We start from the raw sequence: 26421 nt of genomic DNA on the forward strand, positions 1-26421 counted from the left end.
TCACTTTGCTACAGATTTATTTCCGTGTGAATTAATGAAACGGTACACACAATTGCAGGAAAAAAAAAAAAAAAAATTATAGGCCCATATTCCTTCTTTCACAGTACAACGCAACAGTAAAGGATTTAGTCAGTGTAAACAGAAGGTCTGATAGTGATCATCAGCTATCACAGATCAGCTGCACAAACACCACAACTACGGAGTTAATGCCATTACCACACAAATCGACAGTACTAGTACAAATCATAACTTTACCTACAATGCTTTTTCATGTGCAAAAACCATGAAAATTCAATTTACAGAAGAAGGGCACCTTCTCTAAGTCTTCGTGGGAGCTGTAAACTGCCTCTTCGGGCCCGTCTTATCTATTTGGCAAAAGGTCTCGGGGCCCGATTCTCCAAGGTACCCTTAGCTTCATCTGCAGCACACAAGCCATCAGGGCTCTGCAGCTGAAAACCAGGCACTCGCATGTTCTCTGCTGCAGCAGGACAAAGGAAATAATCAGCTGAGGATGAATCTGAGTCATTTATTATCCCGAATTTCAGCTTAAATTCATTCATTCACCAATACTATTCATAACAGTCCTGGTTATATTATGTATGGATCAGAAGAGTTCACTGGTAACCCATAAAATCATCATTTGTTCACCTTTTTTTTTGTTCTTTAATGTACTAACTGAACTGTCACCGATGTCAAAAGCTGAGGCTTATGGTAATGTGTTGGCAAGCTTAAAGAGAGTGGATAAATTGAAGTTGAAGGGTGAGAGAAAGACAGGAACGCTACCGAGGCTATGGTAAAACGTGACGCTGTGGCCACCTCGGCCACATTTGCCCCTCAGCCAGGGATGACCTGGGAGGGAGGGAGCCCTGTGCCAGTGCGAGGACTGGCCGAGGGGTCCACGGGCTGTCGGGGGGGAGCAGAACCGTTCCGCACCTCCTGCTGCACCAACGCCAGCTTTGTAAATTGAATTCATAGTCAGGTTATACAGGAAAAAACAAGAGGTAGTTATTTATCATACCTCTTCAAAAAGGCAAAACAAACATCAAACAGGATGTAGAAGTGATGCAGTAAACCTAAAGTCAACGGGTACCTACATTTTTTTTTTTTTCCTTTTTTTTTTTTCCTTTTTTTTTTTTTAAACACATGAAGTTAAGTTACAGACATCATATAAAATGCACACTTTATGGAATTCCTGCATAGCAGGAAACAAAGAGGCTAGCGCTAATCCAACAGCTATGTTAACAGCGAGACTGCCATTTACTGGTGCAAGGAAGATGCCCTATCTAAATATAAACAGAGCGTTACCCCCCTTCTAGAGGGGTCCTATGGCAACACTTACACATTTTGTTCAGAAGGAAAAAGAAAGCATTTTCTTGGGGATAAACTGCCAAAATAATTAGTTTCACATCCGTGAATTTAAGGCTATGTTACTTAGACCTGAGAAAATGAAAAAAAAAAAAAAAAAAACAGAAAAAAGTTTAAATTTATGTTCTCAACTATACATACACGCTCAAAATTTCAGTATTTCCTGGGGAAAACAGCTGTGGGGACACTGCTCTGAGCTCTCAGGGTCGGATCCTGAGAGATGCAGAGTTTGTTCCAAGGAAAGATAACGGGAGCTGTGAGCGCTCGGACTCACCGGCTCTTTTTCCTTTATTCTCTTTTTAAACACCTCCGTTTAAGCCCTCTGGAGAGGGTTAACTCCAGAAAGGGGCCTGTAGTGCACAGATAACCCTGAAAGGTTTGTATAGCAGAACTGCAGCTAAGATAGACAACAAAGTTACACACAGTAAATTTCTGTGATTCCCCCTTTTCAGGAGAAAAAGAAGGATGTCAGGGTTAACAATTTCACTGCACCTTTAGCCATTCCCGTAACTACAGAATAAATCCTTTAACACTAGTGTGAAATCGCAAATTGTTCTGTGCTCTTCCTTGGAAATTAAAAATTAAAAAAAAAAACAAAAACAAAAAAAAACCCCAAAACAACAAACCCACAACAAAAATAATCAACTCGCAAACATTTCTCATTAAATGGTAAGAGACACGAGAGAGGTGGGGTGGGGATCACAGACACACAGCATGCTAGGGAGTTATTAAACAAAGTGCAATGGTTTTTGACTATACAGGAGGACGGACGGACAACTCCCCTTCAGTACCACCCGGATGCTCAGTACCTCTGGAGAGGTCCGGAGGTACCGTGTCCATCTGTAGCCGTAAAGCTCGTGTTCGAGGTTGGCCGGAGTCCCGGGCCCTGCCTGCGGCTGCGGCCGCTCGGCACGTCTCAGCTACGCCCGTGACTGCGGGAGAAGGGATTCGCTCGCGCAAAGACACGCGTCGCACAAAGACACGTGGAATTTAGTTGAGGATTTGATGGCTGGTTCTAGAAAGCTGCTTGAGCCGCGACTGAAGGATGGACTCGGCCCTAAAACCTGGACACACTTGGTGGAGTTTCTGTGGGATCACCTCCTTCTCCTAAACATGACGACAGACACAAACCACCCCTCCCTCCCGCTCCCATCCCAGCCACCAGACACCCCCAGTGCTCGCTGTTGGCTTTGGCCGGTGCCTGCCATCGCCCGCTAAAGCAGGACTTGGGCAGAGGGTCACGAAAAAGCAGAATTTCTCCAGGTCCCAGCTCAGGTTCCCACAAAGCGAACAAGTTTATCACCGGCCGCTGCCCGGCGAGAGGGGCTGTGGGGCAGACTTTTCGCTAAGATTTCAAAACGTGACTATCCAAAGATCAGAGACCAAAAGAAATAAACAATCCTCATCTGAATAGAAAGCGATTTCCACCGCTCGCCAGCACCTCCCTACTCTCTTCTCCCAGGCTCGAGGGATGAACAGGGAGTCAGCTTCTTTACTTACCCCGCTGGGAACTAAACCCTTCGTCAAACCACACATTAAAGAAGCTCACTGTGTGCAAAAGACTCTTAACGCTAAAACAGTTCCACCCTACATAGTGCAGTCAACACAGTTTTTAACTTAAATTTGCAGCTTGTTCTTTACAAGTGCTTGGCAGAGAATATTTATATTCTTCTGACACCATATAAATAATATTTATACAGCTTAGACATTTTGAGACATGCATTAGACTTTAGGTAGTACACATTTCTTGATCATATATGCAAATATTACTGTCAATCAAACCGAGCAACCTTATGCTGGACCGTGTCTTGCGTTATCCAGGACGTTTGACGGTGGCTCCGAATCGTCCATGGGAAGGACCAGGCGCGTTCCCCGGATTACGAGTTCATGGTCCCCAAAAGCAAGCTCCCGATCAAGCGCGTCTTCGGAGCTGTTTCCCACGAACCGCCGCGACGTGCCGCTGGATGCCACAGAGTCGGTGTTGACGGTGGAATCCCCGTAGGTCAGACTGATGTCCCCATCATTCAAAATGAGGTCGGAGTCATCGTCCTTCAGCTGCTCTTGATTCTGGGCAACAAACAGGAGGAAAGCGCTGTTTAACTCTTCCCAAAGAGCTGTGTTTGAAATCACACGGTGACAGTGCATGAGCAGGCAGAGGCACCGAATGACAGTCTCCTGCACCATCACCATAACCAGATGGGCCACACACATGTATCTCTGAGCCCATGAGACTCGCACAACGCACCAACTTCTCTGCAGACTGCCGAAGAGGGCTCTCTCGGCTCTTCTTTCTCATGCCACAGCCAGATATATGGGGAATGCAGTTTTGAGAGGCTTTGACAGCACTAAAATACCCACAACCACAAGAACCGCATCGCCGACCCATCAGAGCCACCTCCGTTCTGTGCAGGGAACTTGATGGTGATACTTTGTGGGCAAGGAACGTCCTGCCACGGAAAGCTGCCGCTGCAATGGGCTCCTGGGCATGGCGATGCCCCAAGTGCCGAGGCCGTGCCGGAGAGCCATGCCGGCACCATTCACCCCCAGAGCCACCCATGGGAGGCCAAGCCTGACCAGTAAACCCAGCTCCTCAAAGAGCACGGGCGCACGCAGGCTCTGCAGCAATGGTGGAAGAGGTTGTTGCCTACAGACACTCCAAAGCTGCTTGTCATCCCCCTGCCCCTCTGGGCTGCTCGAACAAGAGCTCTTTAGCATTTCAGGAGAAAATATAGTGGGAGGTGTCCCTGCCCAGGGCAGGGGTGTTGGAACAAGATGATCTTTACGGTCTCTTCCAACTCTAACCATCCTATGATTCTAGGAAAAGCAGCCCTGGTTCAGATTCTGTCAACCTTTTCAGTCCTGGGCTGTGGGAACGGCTCAGCTGCAAGGCTGGAAGAAAGCCGGGGATGAAGAAATTGTCTGTCCTCTCAGCTGGGGCACCCGTGACAGCTTCATTGAGCCAGTCACGGAGGAACCACCACGAGTCCCTTCATGACCAAACAGTCAGCTGGAAAAGCAAAATGCTCGCGGGAATTAGCTCACCCATCAGCCCCAGTATGTGACCTCCCCAAAGGGTCCCAGCTCCGTGCTGCAGAGCAGCATCCAAAAGCTATGCAGAAATGTAAACATGTCAATCTCCCCCGACACCGCAACAGAAAGGACAGCGATGGACTCACTTCGTACGCCTGCGGACTCGTCAGGCACCGGGCAATAGGCCCACAGCACCCCGGGAGCGTGGTCGTCAGAGGAGGACCGCTGTGCGTCAGCAGAGGCTTTAGATAGCTACAGAGAGGGTTAAGGAAAAGAGGAATAGGGCGACGTCGGAAAGTCGAGGGGTGGGATGCGGAGGCAGCAGCAAGGCACTCCGTGTCTCAAGGAAATCACTGGAAGGAAAGAAACACAAGTCCCTGGAAGCACAAAGATTGTAGGGATGAGCAACGTGAATGCAACCAAACAGCAGGACATGAGCGGACCAGGGCACAGTCCCGGTAAGAAAAGGTTTAGTGGCATCACTAGTCCCATCACCCCGTGCCCCTCAGCCTGGCAAATCGCTCCTCCAGTAATTCATGGCACAGCATGAATTAGTGAATGACAAAGCATCTAGCAAGAGGGCGACAAAGGAGAAGACCCTCTCATGCCACCCTCTGCCCCTCCTGCTCGCCTGCCACAGGGATCGAGGACCCCCTGGGCTTCCAGCATGGGAAAGCCCAGCTTTGAACTGAGCTACTGCTGCATCCCCAGTTAACGGCGGGTGGGAATGGTCATTTCTCACAAATCAAAAATCAGCAGTGTGTCGGGAAAGCAAACACTGGCTCCGCTGCTAAACAGGGAGCGAGTCACGCTCCGAGTCAATGGAGTTGCTCAGGCACGGATTTGGCACAGCACACACCAACCGCCACTCAAGGATACTTGTGATCGAAGTTGTACCACATGCGGAAGAGCCAGGCGCTTTCTGCCTTCGTACTCCTCCTCTCGCTCTCTGGGACACCCTGCGGGAGAGCAAAACATTACACAGCGGCAGGGCAACGTGCCACGACCTGGATCAGGCCCCCAGTTATCCCCATGGGGATGTAAGACGACCCACACCTTCCCACTGCCTCTTCAGTGGAACCTCTGGGTTGCAGCGAGTGCAAGGACATTCACAGCACGACAGGCTGATGGTGCTTCCAGCACCACACTCTGCATTTAGCAGCACACAACGGCCCTTAGGAGGTGGTATCAAAGCACAGAGTGACCATTTTTCTGCCAGAGCCTTCCAGTTTCTGGCCTCAAGGTTTAAAGTCCCTCGGAGCCAGTGGCTGCATCCAAACATCACATTTAATAGTGACTGACAAGTCCAACCTCCACCAAATCTCGCCTGAGATTTTTGCATGCCAATAATCATGTCTTATGGCTTGCTTTTAGTCAGAGAAAAAAATATAGAACTCTTTGGAGGGGACTATGAATACGAATACATATTTCACAGAAATTTGGCTTGCAGATTTATGGCTCTGGGCTGCCTTTAGCATTTGATGCTTTCTCTCCAAGAGGTGAACAGCCCAATAAATGGCTCTGAATGAAATGAACCTCCAAGGTGCGGGACCCACGCTGAAACCCAGCAGAGCTACAGCCACAGCACGACTGGGCTGCAGACGCACGAGCGAGACAGCTCGGGGCTACCGGGCAGGAAAACTCCTGATGCTGCAGGGCTCCAGCATTTATCTCAGCGCGGTCGGTGGTTCCAGGACTGCCACAGGAACCGTGGGGGCAAAAGAGAGGTTGAGGGTACCTGTGGGTAACAGTGGGATGGAAGATGCTACATAAAACAGGCCAGTAAATGGCACTTCTGTACTGCCCTGGGCTCTGGGATGAGGCAGAAAGCTTCCGTGTCATGCACATTTTGATATTTGTTTCAGACCCAGCAAGGGAGAGACCGAATCTATCGCAGCAGTAATATGGACTGACTAAACAGGCCAGCGTTACTTCTATGCCCTTCTTTCCAAGGGAATAAAAGCAAGCCTCATCACAAGCACAGAGAGCACAGGAAAGCCGTGACTCCCACTGACTGCCAACTCTTTCACCAGAGGAGCTAAAAACCCTCCTGCAGCTGGAAGGGAGCGGGACACAGACGGGCATTCACAGGGTCTCAACGTAACCCTTGCACTGACAAACGCAGCACAAATTGCTCTACGGGGCCACTCACCACGTTCTCCTGATCCGCGTCCACACCGACTCTGCGGAGGAGAAAACAAGCACAGGGTTAGCACAAGTAATGCCAGGTACATGCCGCAGCCCAGGGGGGAGGAAGGACGCGATCTTCCTCTTGTCTCTTAAAACCGAGCACCTTAACGTAAGAGTGGGACGAGGGAGAGGACAAGGGGGGACAAGAGCCCCGCACACGCCACGCTCACCGGATATTCAGGCAGGACAGCATGGCCGTGGTGCCACCACCAAAAACCCACACCGTAAAGAAGACGATGAGAAGTGTCGTGCTGAACATCATCTGCCGGGCGTAGGTGGCCGTGTCACGGATGGCCAAGGCAAACGCCATGGCTCCTCGCAGCCCTGATGGGGAAGGGAGGGTGGAGGAGCTGTGTCAGCCCATGGCGCAGGTGGCCACCCCCACCACAGGCTTCCCCACCCGGGATTCACGCTGCCCCACATGTGGTCCCGTCCCTCTGACAGGACATCCACCACTGAAGGAGATCACAGGGCTTTAACAGTGATGATTTAAGCTTAAGCATATCCTAAGGGACCTGAAAGCCCATCCAGTTCCACCCCCTGCCCTGGGCAGGGACACCTCCCACCAGACCAGGTTGCTCCAAGCCCCGTCCAGCCTGGCCTTGAACCCCTCCAGGGATGGGGCAGCCACAGCTTCTCTGGGCAACCTGGGCCAGGGGCTCACCACCCTCACAGCAAAGAATTTCTTCCTAATATCCAATCTAAATCTACCCTCTTTCAGTTTGAAAGCGTTCCCCTTCATCCTATGGCTCCCCTCCCTGATCCAGAGTCCCTCCCCAGCTTTCCTGGAGCCCCTTTAGGGACTGGAAGGGGCTCCAAGGTCTCCCCGGAGCCTTCTCTTCTCCAGGCTGAACACCCCCAACTCTCTCAGCCTGTCCTCACAGCAGAGGGGCTCCAGCCCTCCCAGCATTTCCGTGGCCTCCTCCGGCCCAGCTCCAACAGCTCCGTGTCCTTCTGCTGTTGGTGCCCCAGTGCTGGATGCAGTACTCCAGGTGGGGTCTCCCCAGAGCGGAGCAGAGGGGCCAGAATCCCCCTCCTCACCCTGCTGCCCACGCTGCCGGGGATGCAGCCCAGTGTGCGGTTGGCTTTCTGGGCTGCCAGCGCACATTGCTCGTGAACGTTGAGCTTCTCATCCACCAACACCACCAAGTCCTTCTCCTCAGGGCTGCTCTCAATCCATTCTCCACCCAGCCTGGATTTGTGCTTGTTCCTACATCTCAAAAATGAGCCATTCACACCACCGAGCCTAAGGGAGCCCTCTCCTGCCCAGTGTCTTCTCCAGACATCACCCATAAGAGATTTAGAGTTGATAAAGAACATTTCCAGGTGCTTGTGGGCAAGGAAGCGCAGATGGGCCACACGGTTGGAGGCAAGAATGCAATAACGTACCAGCAAACATCATCATATGCTGTAAATTTGTTCCAATCTTATTCCTTCTCCCCAAATTCAGCAAAAATGACAGTGGGTAAATATTGGCAGCTCTTCCTAGGAAGATAGCAAGCTGTATTTGCACACATTAAGGAAATTCCTCTTGCTACGTCTCCCACCGCATCCCACCTCTGCGCAGAGCGCCAGTTTCTATTGCGTGACAGAAATGTTGGGGAGCCTCAGAAACGCCAGTCCTCTGGATGCAAAGAAAATAACCCAGCTCTGAGTGGTACAGCAGTGTGGGAAGGGCCTCACCGAAGCAAAGAACACACTGCGATTCACCAATAGCACAAATAAACAAGGGAAATGCTGAGAGGACAGGTTAGATGAGTGAGAGGAGAGAAAAAACACCATTTCCCACTGTACGCTCTCCCATGCCAGGTCATTTTTCACCCCAAGAATTATTTGTCCTCTGCGAAGCTCAAGTTATCACAGCTACCACCACCCCTCTGACATTCCCGCACTTCACAGCTGGGTTTGAAGCTTTAAGCCAAGTCGCGTTCCCAAAGATTATTCAGCAAAATGAAAGCAGCAGCAGTTGAGAAGGGAAAAAAAAAACCCTAATACTCTTTCTGTTTTCATAGCCTGCGAGATACAAGAATCACCAGCCCCTTCATATTGCTTTTTATCTTTGAAGCTGTGTCTTTTAATACCAGCACCCAGATGGCAAAAATAATCTTGGATCCAGTATTCAGCGCAGCCCTGAATAATATGGAAAATGCTTCCAGCTTTTATGTTCTTTCCTGAACATCATGAATTTGCATAAGAGACGCATTTCATGATCTCTCTCATGAATGAGCTATTTCATCGGCGAGTTAGCCAGTTCCTACTGAAGAGGCACGGCACAAAATTTCAATCGAAACACCCAAACGGCATTTCCCGGCTCTTCGCTCCCTTTACCCCACCGCAGCCCCACAAAAGCTCAGTGGGGAGATTCAGAGGACCTCGCCGCGAACCCACAAGCCAGCACTGGCAAAGATAACAACATGTTATTTACTGGTATAAACCTGCTTTGTTGTAAAGGGTGAAAATAATTCTGCACATCTGAACTGGCTTCCCTGTGATATGAAAAAAAATTCCTTCAAAATCCTTGTTTTTCCAAGACATACCAGGGCCGATAGCTCGTTTCCATTAGCATCAGCCTGCAGAAGGGGAAATCCTTTCTCATGACATCATTCAGAGGCATCTACTGTGGCTTTAACTGGGCTATTTGACCAAAAGAAAAAAAAAAAAGCTTTTTGCAGGGTCAAACAAAAGGAATAGCAGAGAAAAGAGGAAATAAACGGCTATAGCAGGCGGTCCCCGCTTGCAAAGCCACCCCTGGTGCCACGCGACAAAGCCCAGTGCTTTGGCACCACGTTCACATCGAATGCCGAGTCCCTGCAGCAGCTAAATTGAATGCTCAAGAAACAAGACGAGACGAGGGGAAAAAACTAAACAGAAAAGCTGGGAAAAGAATCTCCATCTTCTTAAAATAACCAGCAAAAAGACTACTACACGGGAGAAATCCCCTTTTGAAAACACAGCCAGACTGACTGAAAAAAGCCCCACGCATCTGAATGAGACACACAACTTAGGCAGGAGGCACTTCTCCCTTTCTTTTCTTGTTTTATAAAACGGGCTCCAAAGGATACAAAAGCCCCCACCACGAAGGTAGGGTTAAAGACGTGGTTCTGGAAGGTGAACAGGGCAAGTCCCATGTAGGAGAAGATGAAGTTTTCTGCCAAGAAATTCAGAAGCTCAAACAACTGAAAGAGAAAAACAAATTAAAAGCGAGTTAGACATAACATAGATTTAACAAGAAGAACGTGTCAGCCCATCCATCACGCAATACATGCTTCTGCAGAAGCAGCCCTAGGAAAATCCATCTGTAGAAAGACAGTTGCACCTAATTCTGGCGAGAGGGAAGGAAAAAATATTCCGCTTGAAATCCAGAGAAGCTGAAGGGGGCTGAGGAGCTCTCACCTGCTTCGTTCTGTGCTGGGACTCTGTGGATAAGTTGTTATAGGTATAATGGGCCTGCGTGATCCCGCAGAAGAGCACGGCCACCACACCTGGGGAACAGAGCATCACGTTAGACTCCTGGTCATGAAAAGGGAGCCAAGCTACACCCCAGTAGAGCAGGAGAACCCCAGAACCCGGAATAATTAAACTTCTGAAAGCAGAGGGACAGCCCCGGCTGCTATAGATACTGGGAGAAGCAAAACTCAAGAGACCCATCGTCCCTGCCGATCTCCGTCCCAGGCGCAGGGCTGTGCTGGAGCTTGCCTGTAAAGCCACACGCTTCGGCCAGCAGGAACGTGCTCCAGGACATCAGGAAGAACAAGCCGGTCTCCAGCAACGGGAACTCCCGGAGTTTGGTGAACTTGGTGACGTTGCAGATGGTTAAGGACAATTTGGAGAGAAACTGTCAGTGGACAGGATATCAAATCCAGTTGTGTATCGCAGCAACACTACGTAGCCCGCCCTTAAAAAGGCTACGGCATTACCTTTCATTAATTTAGGCAAAAAAAAAATCATGAAACACTGGGTCTGGGTGAAATGCAGTGCAGACAGAAAAGAAGCTGTTATCCAAACGCTTGGAAAAACCAACAAAAAGGATATTAAAGCTGTCACAACTCCAGTAGCTGCTCCCATTGCAAAAGATCCACTGAATATCCCCAGGAAGATCCCGATGGACTTGAACATCGCTGTGACATCAAACGTGTGGCTGTTGTCCCCTGCCGGCTGGTACGCGACGATTGAACTGAAAAAGGGAGGAAAAGCACACACAAGAACAAAACACTCCTTAGTCCGGAGGGAGAGGCACCTCCACGGTGCTACCTGAGCTCTGCAAAGTGCTACCACACCTGCCAACACCAAGCCCATGAAACCAGGGAGACAAAACCTGAGACCCACACTGCAATTCCCCCGGGGATCGCAGCACGTGCCCATGGAGTTTGGGATCCCCTTCGCTCCTGGCCAGCTTTCCACTGTTCAGCCACCCCTTCGAGGCACGGCTCCGCATTTGCTCCTTCTAGACGTTAGAGAGCATCAGCTCAAAGCCCGTCTCTTCCATGATCTCCTGCAAATATATTTGCTAGGCGACAGCCCATCATTTATGACGGTATTTTGGAGGTTTGGCATCAGCCCTCGGTAAAGCCAGGCAGTCTGGGACCACAAAGCATCCAAGTGGGAAGCCTACATTTCTCCACCAACTCCACAGAGGCAGCTGACGTGAATATCCTCCAGAGAACCGTAAGTTATGCCATTCTACAGCACTTAACGTGCACTACATTGATGTTGCACTGCTCCGAGTTCTCAAGTGGAATATCGCAGGGTAGCAAGGCAAACGGAGCAGCGCTGGTTCACTACAGCAACGCGAGTATCTCATCTGCCAAACTTCAACAGACCTTTGTGACGAGATGCCGTGCTGGTGCCATCTCTGAACCTGCTCCCTCCTAACTCCTGAGCCTTACCTCCGGCATTCCACTGTTTTACTTGGAAAGCCTGAGATCAAGGGGTCCCCTAGCCATCTCCTAAATCCCATTTTAATATCAACTCCTTACTTCTTACGTCGCTTTCTTCGATGTAAACTTACCGAAAACATTAACTTTCTAGTTAGCAATCTCTCAGCTGGCTCTGTTAAAACTCTTGGATGTGAACTTTAAACATTTGCTGTTTAACCTCCTGAGTTATGCTGGAATGGAAAGTTACTGCCTCGCGCACGCATCCTGCAGCTTTCTCCCCTCACTACACACCAGCGTTTTTCTGCAACACGAATGACAATCCTCTCCTTTCCAGCACGTCCCGGCTCACTTCCCTTGCTAAACTTCCCTGCTTTTAATACGTTTCATTTTTCTGCATTGTCTTTTACACTGCAAGCTGCAGATTTCTCCCTGTGATTTAATTTTTTTCGTCAATCCCATCCTCTACTTCCTATTCACCACTGTGCTCCTATTCTGGGGTTTGGGGTGTGTTGGTTTTTTTTAATCCAGATTGGTTTCATTTCCCTTCCATAACCAACTGTTTGGATGTCGGTTTTGTGTTTTAATCCCTTTAACCCTGCCCTTTGTGTGCTTTATTTCCCCTATCCCTGCCCACGGGACTCCCCGTGGCATTTAGCCCCTGTGGAAACTCCCTTTGGAAGCAGGCAGAGACCCTGCTGCTGCATTTCCCCTTCCGCTCACTAACCACAGCCCCAGCACCTCACTGCCCACCAGCTTTCGGTTCTGGGTTCAATTCCTCTTCATCCTGCAACCAGCTCCCTGCTGCCAAGCCAGGACAGGACAAGACAGCACAACGCAGAAACAGAAAGGCACGGATCCTGCTCCCCAAGCACGGGAACGGACACTCGTCCAGGACCAAAAGCAGGGAGGAGAGGAGCCTCGGGGGTCACCAAGCTCCTGGCAGAAACCATGGAGGACTCCCAGCCCCAGGCAGCACCAGCCCCGGCTCCTCATCCTCCCCCGGCACAGGGACGATGCCCGGATTCACAGAATCACACAACTGTAGGGGTTGGAAGCGACCTTTGGAGTTCATCTAGTCCAACGCCCTGCCAGAGCAGGGTCACCCACAGCAGGTGGCACAGGAACGCCTCCAGGCGGGTTTGGAATGTCTCCAGAGACGGAGACTCCACCACCTCTCTGGGCAGCCTGTGCCAGGGCTCTGCCACCCTCACAGGAAAGAAGTATTTCCTCACATTGAGATGGAACTTTCTGTGTTTCAGTTTGTGCTCATTGCCCCTTGTCCTGTCACCGGGCACCACTGAGAAGAGCCTGGCCCCATCCTCCTGACACCCACCCGTTAGATATTGCTCAGCATTGATGAGATCCCCTCTCAGCTTGCTCTTCTTCAGGCTGAACAGCCCCAGGGCTCTCAGCCTTTCCTCAGCAGAGAGGTGTTCCAGTCCCCTCAGCATCTTGGTAGCCCTTTGCTGTCCCCTCTCCAGCAGTTCCCTGTCCTTCTGGAACCGGGGAGCCCAGCACTGGACACAGCACTCCAGATGTGGCCTCCCCAGGGCAGAGCAGAGGGGGAGGATGACCTCCCTCCACCTGCTGGCCATGCTCTTTCCAATGCCCCCCAGGAGACCATTGACCTTCTTGGCCACAAGGGCACATTGCTGGCTCATGGGCAACTTGTGGTCCACCAGGACTCCCAGGTCTCTCTCTGCAGAGCTGCTCTCCAGCAGGTCAACCCCTAACCTGTACCGGCGTGGGGGGTTATTACTCCTGAGGTGCAAGACCATTGGCAAGGAGCTGACAGCACTTCCCGGGACAACCACCAAAGCCACATACTCAGTTGGCCACGGCTGGAGCCCCTCTTTGCCCTGGGGACAAGGCAGCACCCATCACTAGCTGCTGCCCGTCCATCAACAGAGCCCAGCCCCGCAGAAACCCCACAATTCTTCATCTTCCCGACTCTACTTCTCCTAACTGGGGAGCAGGTCTTCTGCTTGTGGGAGCAGAACCATCCTCATGGGGTTCCCCCACTTATGCCTCTGCTGTGAAAGAGGCAAATGCCAAACCAAATTTAAAAAAGGGGAACCATGAGTAGGAGCTCCGGGCTGCTGTCGGAGGAGCTCTCCTCCCTGGAGCAAGAGGACCTCACCGCCTCCTTGCACCCAAGATGTGGCTCTGTCCAGGTGACTTAAGGCTGTCCCCAAGATACCTGCACCAATCGGTACCCGCCGTGCTGACCGAGGCTGCCTCACGCTGCTTACGGTCACCATTATGAACTTTAAAACAGGTACAGGCCAGCTGCTGAGAAACTCTTGGGAAGTCAGCATGTTGCTGGGCTGGGCTGCACAAATGAACAAGCCTTGCAGCAAAATACCTGCTGACTGCAGCTCGGGGCTGCTGTTTTGGTGCAAATTATCTCATTTTGGGGAAGAGGGGGCAGACTGAACTCAGCTTGTGGAAAGAGGAAGGCAGGAGATCAGAGCAAGAGCTGTGAAGCTGGTACTGAAACAGTGCAAGAGGCAAATGAGCGTGCACAGCGCAGTCACCTACGTGTGCGGAGATCCACCACAAATATCATTGCTCTGCTGCTCAACCCACCCGCTCCTACCCAGAACCTCCCAGCAGAGGTGGGACCCCGTCTCCTCCCCGCTCAGGATCACTTCTTATACACGACCTGGCTGTGCAGCATTTACTCTCGTACCAGCGGTGACACCTCCAGCGCAAAAGCCAGAATGAGCCATACAAACAGCTCCAGGAACCTCAACAGAAACATTCACTTCAGTAAACACAGCTCACACGGGTGGCGATACGCAGCTGATAATATGTTACTTGCTGCCTCCACCTCGGTAAAACCCACGCAACCAGCACGCCGGAGTGACAAGTATTCCAGAAATATTTTCTGCATTAGTCTTAGCTGTACATTAACCCATCACCGTTGCAGATATTATATATTTCCAAACAAATTCCTGTGATGACAACACAGTGAAAACACAGGTAAAATACGTCCTAAGTGCAGAGGACATAAAATACTAAAGAATATAAAACACTCTTTAGAAAGCCAGCAAGTTTCCCATGTGTTTGGTCCAGGGCTGTAAGAAATACCATCTTCTTGATGCACAGAAAGTGGGGAGAGAAAGGAAACAGCTGCTTTACCAACTATTTCTGCCTAACCAAAAGCAGGTATCTGTGGATGGGAAGGAAGACAGGTAGGAACAAAGCCATCAGCAAGGGGTTTCAGTGGGGTCCTGCGGCTAAAAAGCAGACACGAGGCTCTTCCCATTTCCTTCTGGCTGGGTCAACTGGCCATAAAAGCAAAACAAAACCATCCATCATGCAGGGGGAAGTTGTAAGGACAACCTGCCATCCCAAGCTGTGGTGCACAATGAGGAGGTGCATCAGAAGGTCAGTAGAGCTTCTGGGGACACGTAATATGGAAATCTGCTCTTGCAAACACCGGTGCTCCTATTTTACAGGAGCAAGGCCAAGTGGCTCCCCCCAACGCCTGACATGTAACATACATAACAATTAAAAATAAAAACAGAACACACTTACGAAGACAGCACTATGGCAACGGCATCATTGAGGACGCTTTCGCCAAAGAGAAGGGCATACAGCTCAACATCAACCTGGAGTTCATGGAATATGGCAAGAACAGTCACTGACAAATAGAAAAATAGAGAGACATTCAAAAAGGTGCCGTTATTTTGGTGTAATCAAAGACAAAACGCCCCTTTTCAGAAAGCTGCCTTCCTGCCTGTCTGTGCCACTCTGCTGCGATGGTGCCAGCCACCCCCCACGCTCCCTTCGAGAGTCTTCTTTCTGCCCTTTCGGATTTGGATTTGGATTTGCTTTATCATTTCCCTCCTCCTTTTGTTAAAACACATCCTGGGCATTAGGTCTGTTGAGTTTTTAGTGGGCAGACATGAGCAAACTCTGCTCTGAGCTTCCTGAGGGTCTGACCTCATGGGCTGGACCCCGGTACCACGCTGACACGAGCCACCCAGCTTTTGGGATGCCGATAGCTCAAAGCGTCAGGGAGAGCCTTCCTTCACCTGCAGAAGGCCAGGAGGAGGTAGGCTTGTCCAGGACGATGGCTGCCTTTTCCTTCCATGCCTGATACTCCGAGAGAAATCCACGGACTCAACATAGGTTGACATGCTGGAAGTGCCAGCACAGATGTGTTAACGTTCCAGACATAACTGGGAAAAGCCAGGCATCGGCTCAAACCCCACGTGGGGGTTTCTTGCAATTTACAGCCACGTGGCGGAGATCGGAATACCCTCAAGCCCTTCCGCGAGCCAGCAGCTCCAAGAAGATAATGAAAACGCAGCAGGTTTTACGTGTCAGCCTTGCAAAAACGTCACAACACCTAAAGCAAGCAAGAGGTAACACATGGTGCATCGTGCACAGCTCTGGCTGAGCTAATTCCAATCAACTTCTGTGAACGTCCTTCAAAACAGCATTCAGGGACTCATCTGTGCGTGCTGGAGGGGGTTTAGCCCATTGACGCACCGGGAAATGCTCCATATTTACCTGTGAAATCTTCTCATTCTTATTTTGAAGCCTGGAGAAGGGACACAACACCACCAGCTCGTCTGCAGCATTTCTAAGCATCACCTCTACCTACGGTACTTGCCTGGCCTCTGCCCATCCGCCATCGGATCTACCACATCGCCATCACACCTGTGGGGTCCTCCCCGCTTTGCCAACATGCCCCTCCTCTCGACGTCGACACCCCGGCTGAGCTACAGGGAGGATGCTCAACCTCACAGCCAAGCAGGAGCAGCTAAAGGAACCGGTGGCCTGAACGCACACCCATCTGAGATATGCTCAGAGAAGCCAGGACATCGTTTTAGCTCTTTTTTTTTTTTTTTTTTTAAGGTTTGTGTTGGTTTTTTTTTAAAAAAAAAACATCAGCAATAATAGCCACACCGCTACCTGGCAAATCTTAGGGAAACGTTAAAAATAAATTATTAAAAACTCACGGTGAATGCCCGTCTCGCATCTCCACCTGGCAGACAGATGTGGCTACTACCACGTTACGCCGCAGGTTATGTTCTGCAGCGCTGTTCTTGCATATATGCACATACGTACAACGCTCCTCATTTTGCCTTTGAAACCAGAAATGACTCATTGTCAAGATGAGCAGGTAAAAGTCCCGACTCATCTGGAAACGGCAGCTGGAACGGCACTTGTTTCGAAAGGGCAGCAGACTTGGCTTATCCAGGTGTGCGATCTCTCCCTTGAGTGCAAAACTGACCGATATCTGCATTTAAAAAGATCCCCCAAAGCTACTGTAACGTCAGGAGGGGGGTTAATGCTGCCAAACCCCATGCAGGCTGCAAAGAAAGACATTCGAGCCCTGTTCAGCACAGGGCAGGAGGAAGGAGAGGCCGTTCTGTGGTCCTGTGCTTTCAGGTGAAGCTGGAACGTGCAAATAAACAGCTACCGTGTAAAAGTAATCGCGAACGATGCGAAATTCAGTTGGACAAGGCGTGCTTTTCATAATTTTAATTTACAAAGTGCTTCAGCAGACCGAGCTGTCACTACTGTCCTCAGCACTGCTCACTAAAACCAACTTCCAATTAGATTAGCACCTTCCAAAATCCCACCCAAACGGAAGCGGAAGGAAATCAGCCAAACTAAAACTGTCAGTTGAACCCTCGCCGCGTCACGCATCTTGTTCTGCGTCAGCCGTTGGCAAAGGACGGCAGAAACACAGTGGACCTGTCCCAAAACCCAGCAAAGTCAAGGGAGAGACTGCTGGGACTTCACTGCAAACAAAGATTTAGGAAGCAGAGGTTTGGAAGGTACATTACACGGAACTGGAAGGAAATGAGAAGGCATGGAGACAAATCTAGACCTCTGGGAACGTTGCCAATAAACTCCAAAATTCAGAAAAAGGGAACTGCGGGTTCAGACTTTCTTCCCCTCTTCCCCGCTACTCAAAACGGATCAAAAAGGTAAAATGAGGGGGGAAATAACCACCTAACATACCTGGGTCAGTAGCCGATACGATGGCCCCGAACAGGAGGCAGTCAGTGAAGTAGAAGTCTCCCCCGAGCTGCCCAGTGACTTTCATCAGCGCCACGCAGCCATACACAACAGAGCTGGTGATCAGAAGAGGCAATTACTCATCTCTGCAGTGCCTTATAACGACACTCAAATGGGCTCGATTCCCCTGAATTTGCCAGATTAACCCCTGAAGTTATCCAAACGCAGGAACGCTGAAGAACTGATGAGCTGAGCCTGGTGAAACCCCAGGGCCATGGTCTCGAGGGGAGTGCTGGACCACGCACACCAAACCACCCGCCGCACCGCACCGCAGACACGGCACCGGTGAAGAACCAGGACCAAAACTCCTCCACGAGCATAACGCGACTAAATAAAAGCAGCAGCCAGGCTCGTGGGGTCTCGCGATCGTTTTTCAGCGTTTCGCATTTACGCGTTTCAGCAGGATGACCTTGGCCTGACTTTGAAATGGGCCGAAACTTTCCGTGAGCAACAGAAAATGCGGATGCTGAGTTTGCTTGAATCCACCGGACTCCCCCGTGGAAAACACCCCACGCCAGCCGGCGTGCTACTATTCAGAGCGGGAATCATCTAGCTCCCTCTGCGCAGAGGGATAAATAATTTGAAACACAATCTGCGCTCGCTAGGCACCTGCTTCCAGCAAGTAAGGACAGGAGACACGTTTACGATCCTGCCCTCTGCTCCTGCATCTCACACTTGCTAGGGCTGTGCTTTCAATAATTTGAAGTTACCGACTGTTTTTTCAAGACAATCTTCAGAGAAGTGTGAAACTTTCCTCGCCGGGTATATTCCGTGTGGGATGCTGAGAAAGCACTACGCAATTAGACAGCAATCGCCCTGCCCACACAGGGAACGTTTGGACAGTAAACAGCGTTATTTGCCGCTGCTGAGGGGCGGTAGCGGAGAGCCCGTGTGATGTTTCGGGGCTGGGATTAGCGGCCGCAGCTCCAGGCTCAGAGCGCTGCCTCCGAGCGTGGCTCAGCCCCCGGTGGAACAACCGGCCCAGCTCCAACCACTCACCCGATCACCAGGCAGGAGATCGCCGTGCCGAGAAAAGCGTATGCTAGGATGGATCCCAAGTTTCTGAAGAAGTGCCTCTAGAAGGAGGGGAAAAAAAAACCAACAAAAACAAACCACTGAATTATATTTTGCTAACTATTTATTTCAAGCCTGCACAGGCAGCCACGCAGCTCGCACCTAGCTCAGACACCACGAGCTGGACAAGCACGGCAGAACGGTGCCCAGCACAACGGTGTACACTGCCAGGCCAGCAGATTTTAATGCAGCATTAATAAACATGAACATAGCATTTTCTTGTACCCGTGTATTTAATAAGGTGCTGTTCCGAGTCCTGGGAACTGATTTCCTAACCCAGCAGCATTCCTCCTTCCTCCTCCCGCAAGCTAAACAGGATGATTTTCCCCTCCTTCCAAATCAGCATTTCAGAGAGCTGCTGCTCTCTAAAACCTTCCCACCCTCCTACGTGGTTCCAAAGTAAGGGGGGCTGGAACGGCCCAGCTGACCTCCGAACTTCCCGCGCAAACCCACGCTGGAAACAGTTGAAGTCGCTGACCCTTCCCAGGGCAGAGGGACGGACGAGACTGAGAGGGGCACTCTCAGCCCCGCTTCCTACAATCCCGCATCTACTGGGGAAAACTGTACCCAGCTCCGCAGCCCTGGCCTGCTGAGCAAGCATTAAAGCACTCTCAAGGATTAAAAATGCTCTGGAGGCAGAGGAACTAAAAATGTAGGCGCTGTAAAGGCACGTACCCTTTTCAAGCTGTAGCCTGCATAAAATATAATTGGAGGAAGCAAAATGTTGAAAAATACTTCAGGATCAAAAGTCACCTGTTAAGGAAAAAAAAAACAACAAAAAACAACCAACAGTTAAATAGTTTGTTAAGACTTTGCGAGACAAAACACAAATAAAATGTCATATAAAATACACGGAGGAAACCCTGTACTCCCGCCAGATGAAATGCCGTCGGGTGAACACTGCGGATGTGTCTGGGATCTTTTGGAGACAGAGCTCACAGTCTAAACGGCTCAAATTAAGATCAGCTGAAACTAGAGTTTCATTACATCGCGTTCAACTTAACATTTTACAGCTGATCGCAATCTGCCTGAAGTCAAAAAATAAAAAATAAATTAAAAAAAAAAAATCACTTAATCCAGCAGATACAGGATCCCTCCCCATGGAGAGAGTGGGGAGCATTGCTCACCTCTCCAGCCACCGACTCCCTTACCTTCCTCAGCATCTCATTGTCCTGGACGTTGTTGAGCTCCTGGGCGCTGATTTCCCCCTTCAGGGTGTACTCGTAGTACTTTCCGCTGACGTTCACCAGCAGCGTGGCGGGACTGGTCTGCACTTGGCAGCTCTGCGTCACGTTGTTGACATCGCTGGGGACGTGGATGCCATAGCGCAGGACCACGCCGACCAGGACCCCTGGGGAGGAACACGTGTGGGTGAGACGAGCCGTGGCAAACTCCTGGGGTGATCTCTTTGAGCATGGATGCAGCACCCAGCATGCCAGCACCCTGACCCTCTGCTCAGCTGCTGAGCACAACCACCATCCAAATAATTGCGTGATATTAAACCACCTGTGTCCTCCCATGAGCCATGCAAATGCTCCATGTTCATGTGGACGTGCATGGACACCAGCACACGGACACTAACATGGTCCATGGACACCAGCCATGGACTGTTCCTGAGGGATTTTAATTACCCAACAATCAGTCAGACCCTCGCTCTAGAGCTGTGAACAGCCAACACCTAGGGCACACTGGTTTTCTTAGGGCAAGGACCCTGGCATTGCTGGCACAGAGCTGGGGACCTGGGCAAGGCTGCTCACACTTGCCCAAACTATGCACGCTGCACCCAAAAACCTGACGGCATCACGTTTTGCCACTACAGAAATACATTAAACTCTTCATTTTTGTAGGGGATCAAAAAAAAGCTACCAAACAACCACCACAAACGCTCCAAGGATGCTGAGCGTCCTTCATAAGACGCTGTAGCACTGTACAGCCTCCTCCCGCACCGGGGAGCTTTTGCAGCACACGGCAGTGATCCCCGTTTCCTAAAAACTACGAAAGTTTCCCCATCCGGGCCGACTGCCCGGGTCTGCTCCTCGCCCCCAGCAAGCTCCAGCTCTGCACCACGAGGGCAGCGCCGGGAGCCCGCCCTGCCTCCGGCCCAGCTGCTGCGCAGGAGTATCACAGAATCACAGTATCGCGGGGTTCGTTTGCAAGTCAGCAATTTATAGGGCACTCTTCATCTGCAGCACAGCTGACGAGCTGCTCTGAGGTCTCACATCCAGACTAACGGCATTCGTATCGCGCTGGCTCCTCCGGCTCCTTCCCACTCGCACAGTGTGCCCAGCGCTCTCCGGGCTGAGCTTTTGGACATCTGCAGGCTGGGGAGGAGGGATGGCCCACGAGACACCTCTCCACATAGCCTTCAGCACGAAAGGGTTTGGAAACTCCTCGATTAAGGCAGCGCTGAGCCACCACAGAAATGCTGGATCTTAACCCCATCTCTGAACCACACATTTATGAAATGCTTTCAGACACGTGGGAACTAAACAGAGACCACAACACTCGAAAGGCTTCTCCATTTGCCTCCCAGGACACTCCTGCTTCTTGACTGTTGCCCTAATTAAGATCTCGCTCTGTGCTTTCCTACAGGCAGGGCACAACCCCGACTGAAGGGAATCATAGAATGGTTTGGGTTGGAAGGGACCTTAAAGATCATCCAGTGCCACCCCCTGCCCTGGGCAGGGACACCTCCCACCACACCAGGTTGCTCCAAGCCCCGGCCAGCCTGGCCTTGAACACCTCCAGGGATGGGGCAGCCACAGCTTCTCTGGGCAACCTGGGCCAGGGGCTCACCACCCTCACAGCAAAGAATTTCTTCCTCAGATCTCATCTCAATCTCCCCTCTTCCAGTTTAAAACCGTTCCCCCTTGTCCCATGGCTCCCCTCCCTGATCCAGAGTCCCTCCCCAGCTTTCCTGGAGCCCCTTCAGGGACTGGAAGGGGCTGGAAGGTCTCCCCGGAGCCTTCTCTTCTCCAGGCTGAACACCCCCATCTCACGGGAGCAGGTCCTGGGCTCTGCCGTGGCTGTGCAGGATGCCGGGCAGGAGACCGATTCAGCATCTCCTGCAGCCAGTTCCCAATCTGCCGCCCCGTTTTTGCCTTCTCTTCCCTTGACAGCAGTTTTCCAGGATGAGATTTGCTCATTTTGCCGATGGCCAGAAGAAAAGCCCCAACTCCCGTCCCCAGGGATGTCACACAGAGCAGGGCCACCCAAGCACACATCCAGCCCATGAGCAGAGGCAGAAGAAGCGGCTGCAGGCAGAGACTCACCGCTGCTAACCCATCACACCGGTGGCGTCTCAGGGACCAGGCTGCACCCAAAACCCAGTCCCTGCTCTAACCCGGCGCTTCTGCAGCACAGCTGGGCTGCTCTCACAGTTACCCCTGCTTTTAAGCCATGTACGGTCTGCCACGTGCTCACCACACGCTTTGGGCTCTATCCTGCACTGTTGGCACAGAACCGCCCCGACAGTAGCAGAAAAGGTCCCTGTCGGCAGAAGCAGGCAAGGAGACCTGCTTCAGGGAACGTCACCCAGGGTGGCTTTTAAATAGTCTTTTTTTAAAAAAAAAAAAAAAGTTGATTTTAGAGCTTCATGCAGGAGTCAGAAACTTCCAGCAGCTGTCTTTCTTTTCTCAGCTGGAAACGCATCCAGCGATCCCTTTAAATGCCCAGGCTCGGTGCTTTGAGATGAGAGGCAGGAGGGACGGAGGGACATTACTGCTGGGAATTCAGAGTGATCCTGACTCGCCCGCCTCTCCACTCTTAATCTCCATCGCAAAGCAGCTGCTCCCGGCCCCACATGCCGAATTCCCACTCTGGCCAGGAATAGGACAAGGGAAAAGGGACGTATAACCTCACAATGATCTGGCAAAACTGCTGTGCTTAGGGCTCCAAAAATCGGGCATTTTCTCTTGCCCGGTAACACGCTGCCTGGGAGGCTGCCAGAGCTCTCCGGACCTGGGCGGGAAGAGACACCCAGATGCCAATACAGATCGGCACAAGGAGATACCACCAGAGGGACTTACAGGGAAAGCACGCCGTGCACTGCTTAAAGCCAGCTACTCCCCCAGCATTAAGATGACCCCACCAGCAAGCCCTCCTGTCCAACCCTGGACCTCTAATCATCCCTCCCCACCTAACGATGCTCGCTGGAGGCACCTGGGACAAACCTGACTTGGCTGCCAAGCTATCTTTCAGACACCAAACCCAGTCCTGGGCTCAGGCTACCTGGACCAAGCCCAGGGGACGACGTAGGTCCTCCTGGTTCGGACGGTCTCTTAGGAAATGCTTCAGACTCTCTTGGCGCTCGAAGGGCCGCCCCAGCAGCAACCCGTGAGCCGCTCCGCCAGTATCGACATGCTTTGGCAGCCAAAAGTTTTACAAAACTGAGCCCTGGGAGGGAGCGGAGGGGAGGGAACCTGACACCAAGGAAGCTGCCAGCCGAGAGCTGCAAGGAGTAGAGAGGCTAAAGGCGAAGCTGGTGAATTAATTGAGTTCTTTTATGCAAAGTGCAAGAGATTATTTTCATTGCATTCCTCCCAACTTCATTAAAAAGAACAAAAGCCCATGGGCTTTTTTTTTTTTTTAAGGTGCTGTTGAACATTTCCGAGGTAAAGTTTTAAATGAAGACTAATATATTACCATTCAGGCACTTAAGAACAATGGAAGCACACAGGATCCCCAGGCGAGCATTAATCTGGACACCGAAAGGAAAGAAAAAATGCAGTGAGCAACCAAAGACAACCTGAAACAAGCAATTCAGACGTACGCAATCCAGGGGCCAAGTGGGAACAAGTACAAGGAAACTAAACTTCTAGAGAAGCTCCTGCCACATCCACCATCAGACCCCAAGAAGAACTGAAACAAGAGCGTTCACTTAATCATCCTAACTGTTGAGTACCTCCCATGCGGGAACCTCATTTTAAACACTGAAATGAAGCTTAGGGGCTACTAAACACCTATTGTCTGTCACCATGAAATGAGCCCAGCCTGTGCCCAGCTCCGGAGCATCAGCTCTGAGCCAACAGCGTGATTTGTAAGATATAAATCCACCCGGAGCAAGAGCTTATAACCTACAGTAAAAACACAGACCCCAAGGAAACTCTGATGTATTTCCGCACGAAGAGGTGTACGGAAAAGTTTTATTTGACTTAGTCGTTGGGTTGTGGTTTTTTTTTCAATTAGAAAAAGACAAGCTTTTACAAATTGCTTCTCTTGCCCAGATTTCAGGGTCTGTTTTGCAGCCTGCCTGCTGCAGCACTTCCACATTTTCAGCGGACTTCCCCGGGGCTGAAAGCATCGCCGGGGCCGAAAGCATCGCAGGGGGCCAGGCACAGCCCAGCAGAAGCGGTACCTGCTTTGCTCCCTGAAGCTTTTAAGTTGTCACTATAAAACAGCAGCATCTCACCACTCCTTGGGAAATTACACATCCCTTTTCCTATGGCAGCTTGTCACGACCTAAGAAGCAAAAAAAGGCCGCAAGCCTTGAGAGCAGGGATAAACTTGGGATTTTCTGCATGACCAGACGGGTGACGATACCGATTTCGCCAGCAATTCTCTAAGCACAGTCTGCAAAAGAGCAGACAGAAAACATACGTTTTACGGATCAGCAGGAGACCAAAACGACCCAGGTCGTCCTCTGAGAACAAGGGGAGCAATCAGGTGGGTCAGGACAGAGGACCAAGAGGAAGAAAACTCCAAGAGAAGAAGAACGAGGTTAAGCATGAAAGGAATAGGAAGGCCATGTGTCATCGAGCTCCAGGGCAGCAGAAGAAAGACGACCTTCCATGCTGGAAGCACGTGCTGCCACAGCAGAGCTCCCGTCCCGGGGAGGTGACCACCCCTGCCCCGGGCGGGAGGCCAGCAACGCCTGCACCCGCCTCGGTGCTGGCTTGCAGGACTCTGAAAAGGCACACCAGTATTCTGTGCCTCTGGGCCGACGCGACTGTCTCCACCCCTTCGTTTGGAAAGACACCTCCGATTAACTGAAACTTAGGATCACAAAAGCCAACGGCCCGAACGGGTCGAGTCAAAGCCTTGAGAGCAAAGCTCTCTGCTGGGCGGGGGACTCGGCCACGTTGCTGCTCTGACCGAGCTTGGTCACACATCACCCACAACCAGCAAGGGCAAGGACAGCACAGAGAAGAGACACTAGCCACAGCACTCAGCAGAAGACACCTTTTCAATCCTAAACTCAACAAATCTCATGTAGATAAGGCTCCGTGGCCGCACTAATTGCTCCCCCAGCACAACTCCCAGTCCTACTTTCGCTGAACTCCAAGTCGTGCTAGATAACCCCGGCAGAGCCACGTACCGCATCCCCATACAACGGTTCAGGCCACTCCACGAGGTCACGTCACCTCGGTAAATCACAGGCCACCATTAAAATCCAACCAGCTACAGACCCGCTCCCCCGACCCACAGCCTCGCTCCACTTTTTGCTGGAACGCACGTGTGGCTCCTGTCACAGTGGGAGGAGGAACCCCAACGTGAGCACAGGTCCCCGAGCAGCAGGACATGAGGCTGCTGGTCCCACGGGTCCTTGAGCACAACCAAGGGTGGGAGCACCTTCCCAAATGGCCTCTCCGTTCTTCTTGGACAGCTTCTGGAAATTCAGGTGCCCTGCATGTAGGGTGGAAACACAACTTCTGGCCCCAGCGTGTGGGACGCAAGGCTCCCGACCAGTGCAAAGCCTGATCTATAGGATCATAGAATGGTTTGGGTTGGAAGGGACCTTTAAAGACCATCCAGCGCAACCCCCCTGCCATGAGCAGGAAGATCTTCAACTAGATCAGGCTGCTCAGAGCCCCGTCCAACCTGACCTTGAATGTTTCCAGGCATTGGGCATCTACCACCTCTCTGGGCAACCTGGGCCAGGGTTTCACCACCCTCAGTGTAAAAAATTTCTTCCTTATATCCAGTCTAAATCCACCCTCTTTCAATTTAAAGCCGTTACCCCTCAAACTGTTGCAACAGGCCCTGTCCCGTGTCCCCACTCTCAGCCCTGGAGCAGGTAAGCGGGACTCGCTGGTACTCTGCAACATGGTTTCGAGGCCACTTGGCACGTGGTAGCCCTCGACCCCGCCAGCTTCACCCGTGCTGCAGCTGCCCTGGGAAAACCCCACCAGTTCCTCACCGCCGGAGATTTCGGAGTAACGCCGCCCTGGAGAGCCCTCGACACCTTGGGTTGGGAAACCAACCAACCAACCAACCAACCAACCCACCCTCCTGCCAGCAACACCCAGATAACGCTGGGCACGGGGCGAGCCGGGAGCACCCAGCCATGGCAGGGAGGGGATGCGGCGCGTCCCCCCGCGTCCCTGCACCCCCTCGCCCATGGAAGGGGCCCTGCCGCAGCCCCTCGGCGAGGGGCCACCGGGGACCCACGAAGGGAAGGGTGGGCTGAAAGCAGGTGGCCAGCCCATGTTCTCCGGTTGGCCCAGCGCCGAGCCGGGACTGGCTGGGACGGGGCTCCCGGGGTTTCCCACGGAGGGGGTGCGTGGCGTGGGCGGGGGGGGTCGCGCCCCTCACCGTAGATCATGGCGAGCCCGGTCTCGTGGAGGAAGCGGGCGCGGCGGTGCTTGAAGAGCCAGATGGTGAGGATGGTGAGGGTGAGCAGCAGGATGAAGATGAGCAGGTTGGCGCTGTCCTGCCGGTGGCTCTCCTCCGCCGCCTTCTCCGACACGATCTCCTCCTCCAGCGCCCCGGGACGCGCCACCGCCACCTCCCCGCCCGCCGCCCCCCGAGCCCACAGCCCCGCCGCCGCCAGCACCGGCCCCGCCATCGCTCCGGTACCGGCCCCGGCCCCGGCCCCGGCCCCGCCGCCACCAGGAAGCGG

At 51.8% G+C, this 26421-nt stretch overlaps 1 protein-coding gene across 1 annotated transcript; it reads right to left on the reverse strand.

Annotated features, from left to right (window-relative positions):
• Positions 1-26394, reverse strand: SLC9A6 (solute carrier family 9 member A6). The gene is made up of 16 exons (XM_063346271.1): positions 26115-26394; positions 19733-19932; positions 19257-19334; positions 18507-18583; positions 17451-17563; positions 15006-15111; positions 10618-10759; positions 10282-10387; positions 9979-10067; positions 9648-9761; positions 7975-8086; positions 6756-6909; positions 6548-6578; positions 5275-5354; positions 4542-4647; positions 1-3432 (listed from the first exon to the last, which is right to left on the reverse strand). The coding sequence occupies exons 1-16, from the start codon at positions 26365-26367 to the stop codon at positions 3157-3159; spliced, it is 2037 nt and encodes a 678-aa protein (XP_063202341.1). The 5' UTR covers positions 26368-26394; the 3' UTR covers positions 1-3156.
• Positions 26395-26421: the final 27 nt, after the last annotated feature.

The sequence above is a fragment of the Chroicocephalus ridibundus genome, chromosome 9 (assembly GCF_963924245.1).
Source record: "Chroicocephalus ridibundus chromosome 9, bChrRid1.1, whole genome shotgun sequence".
Classification (NCBI taxonomy): Eukaryota; Metazoa; Chordata; class Aves; order Charadriiformes; family Laridae; genus Chroicocephalus; species Chroicocephalus ridibundus.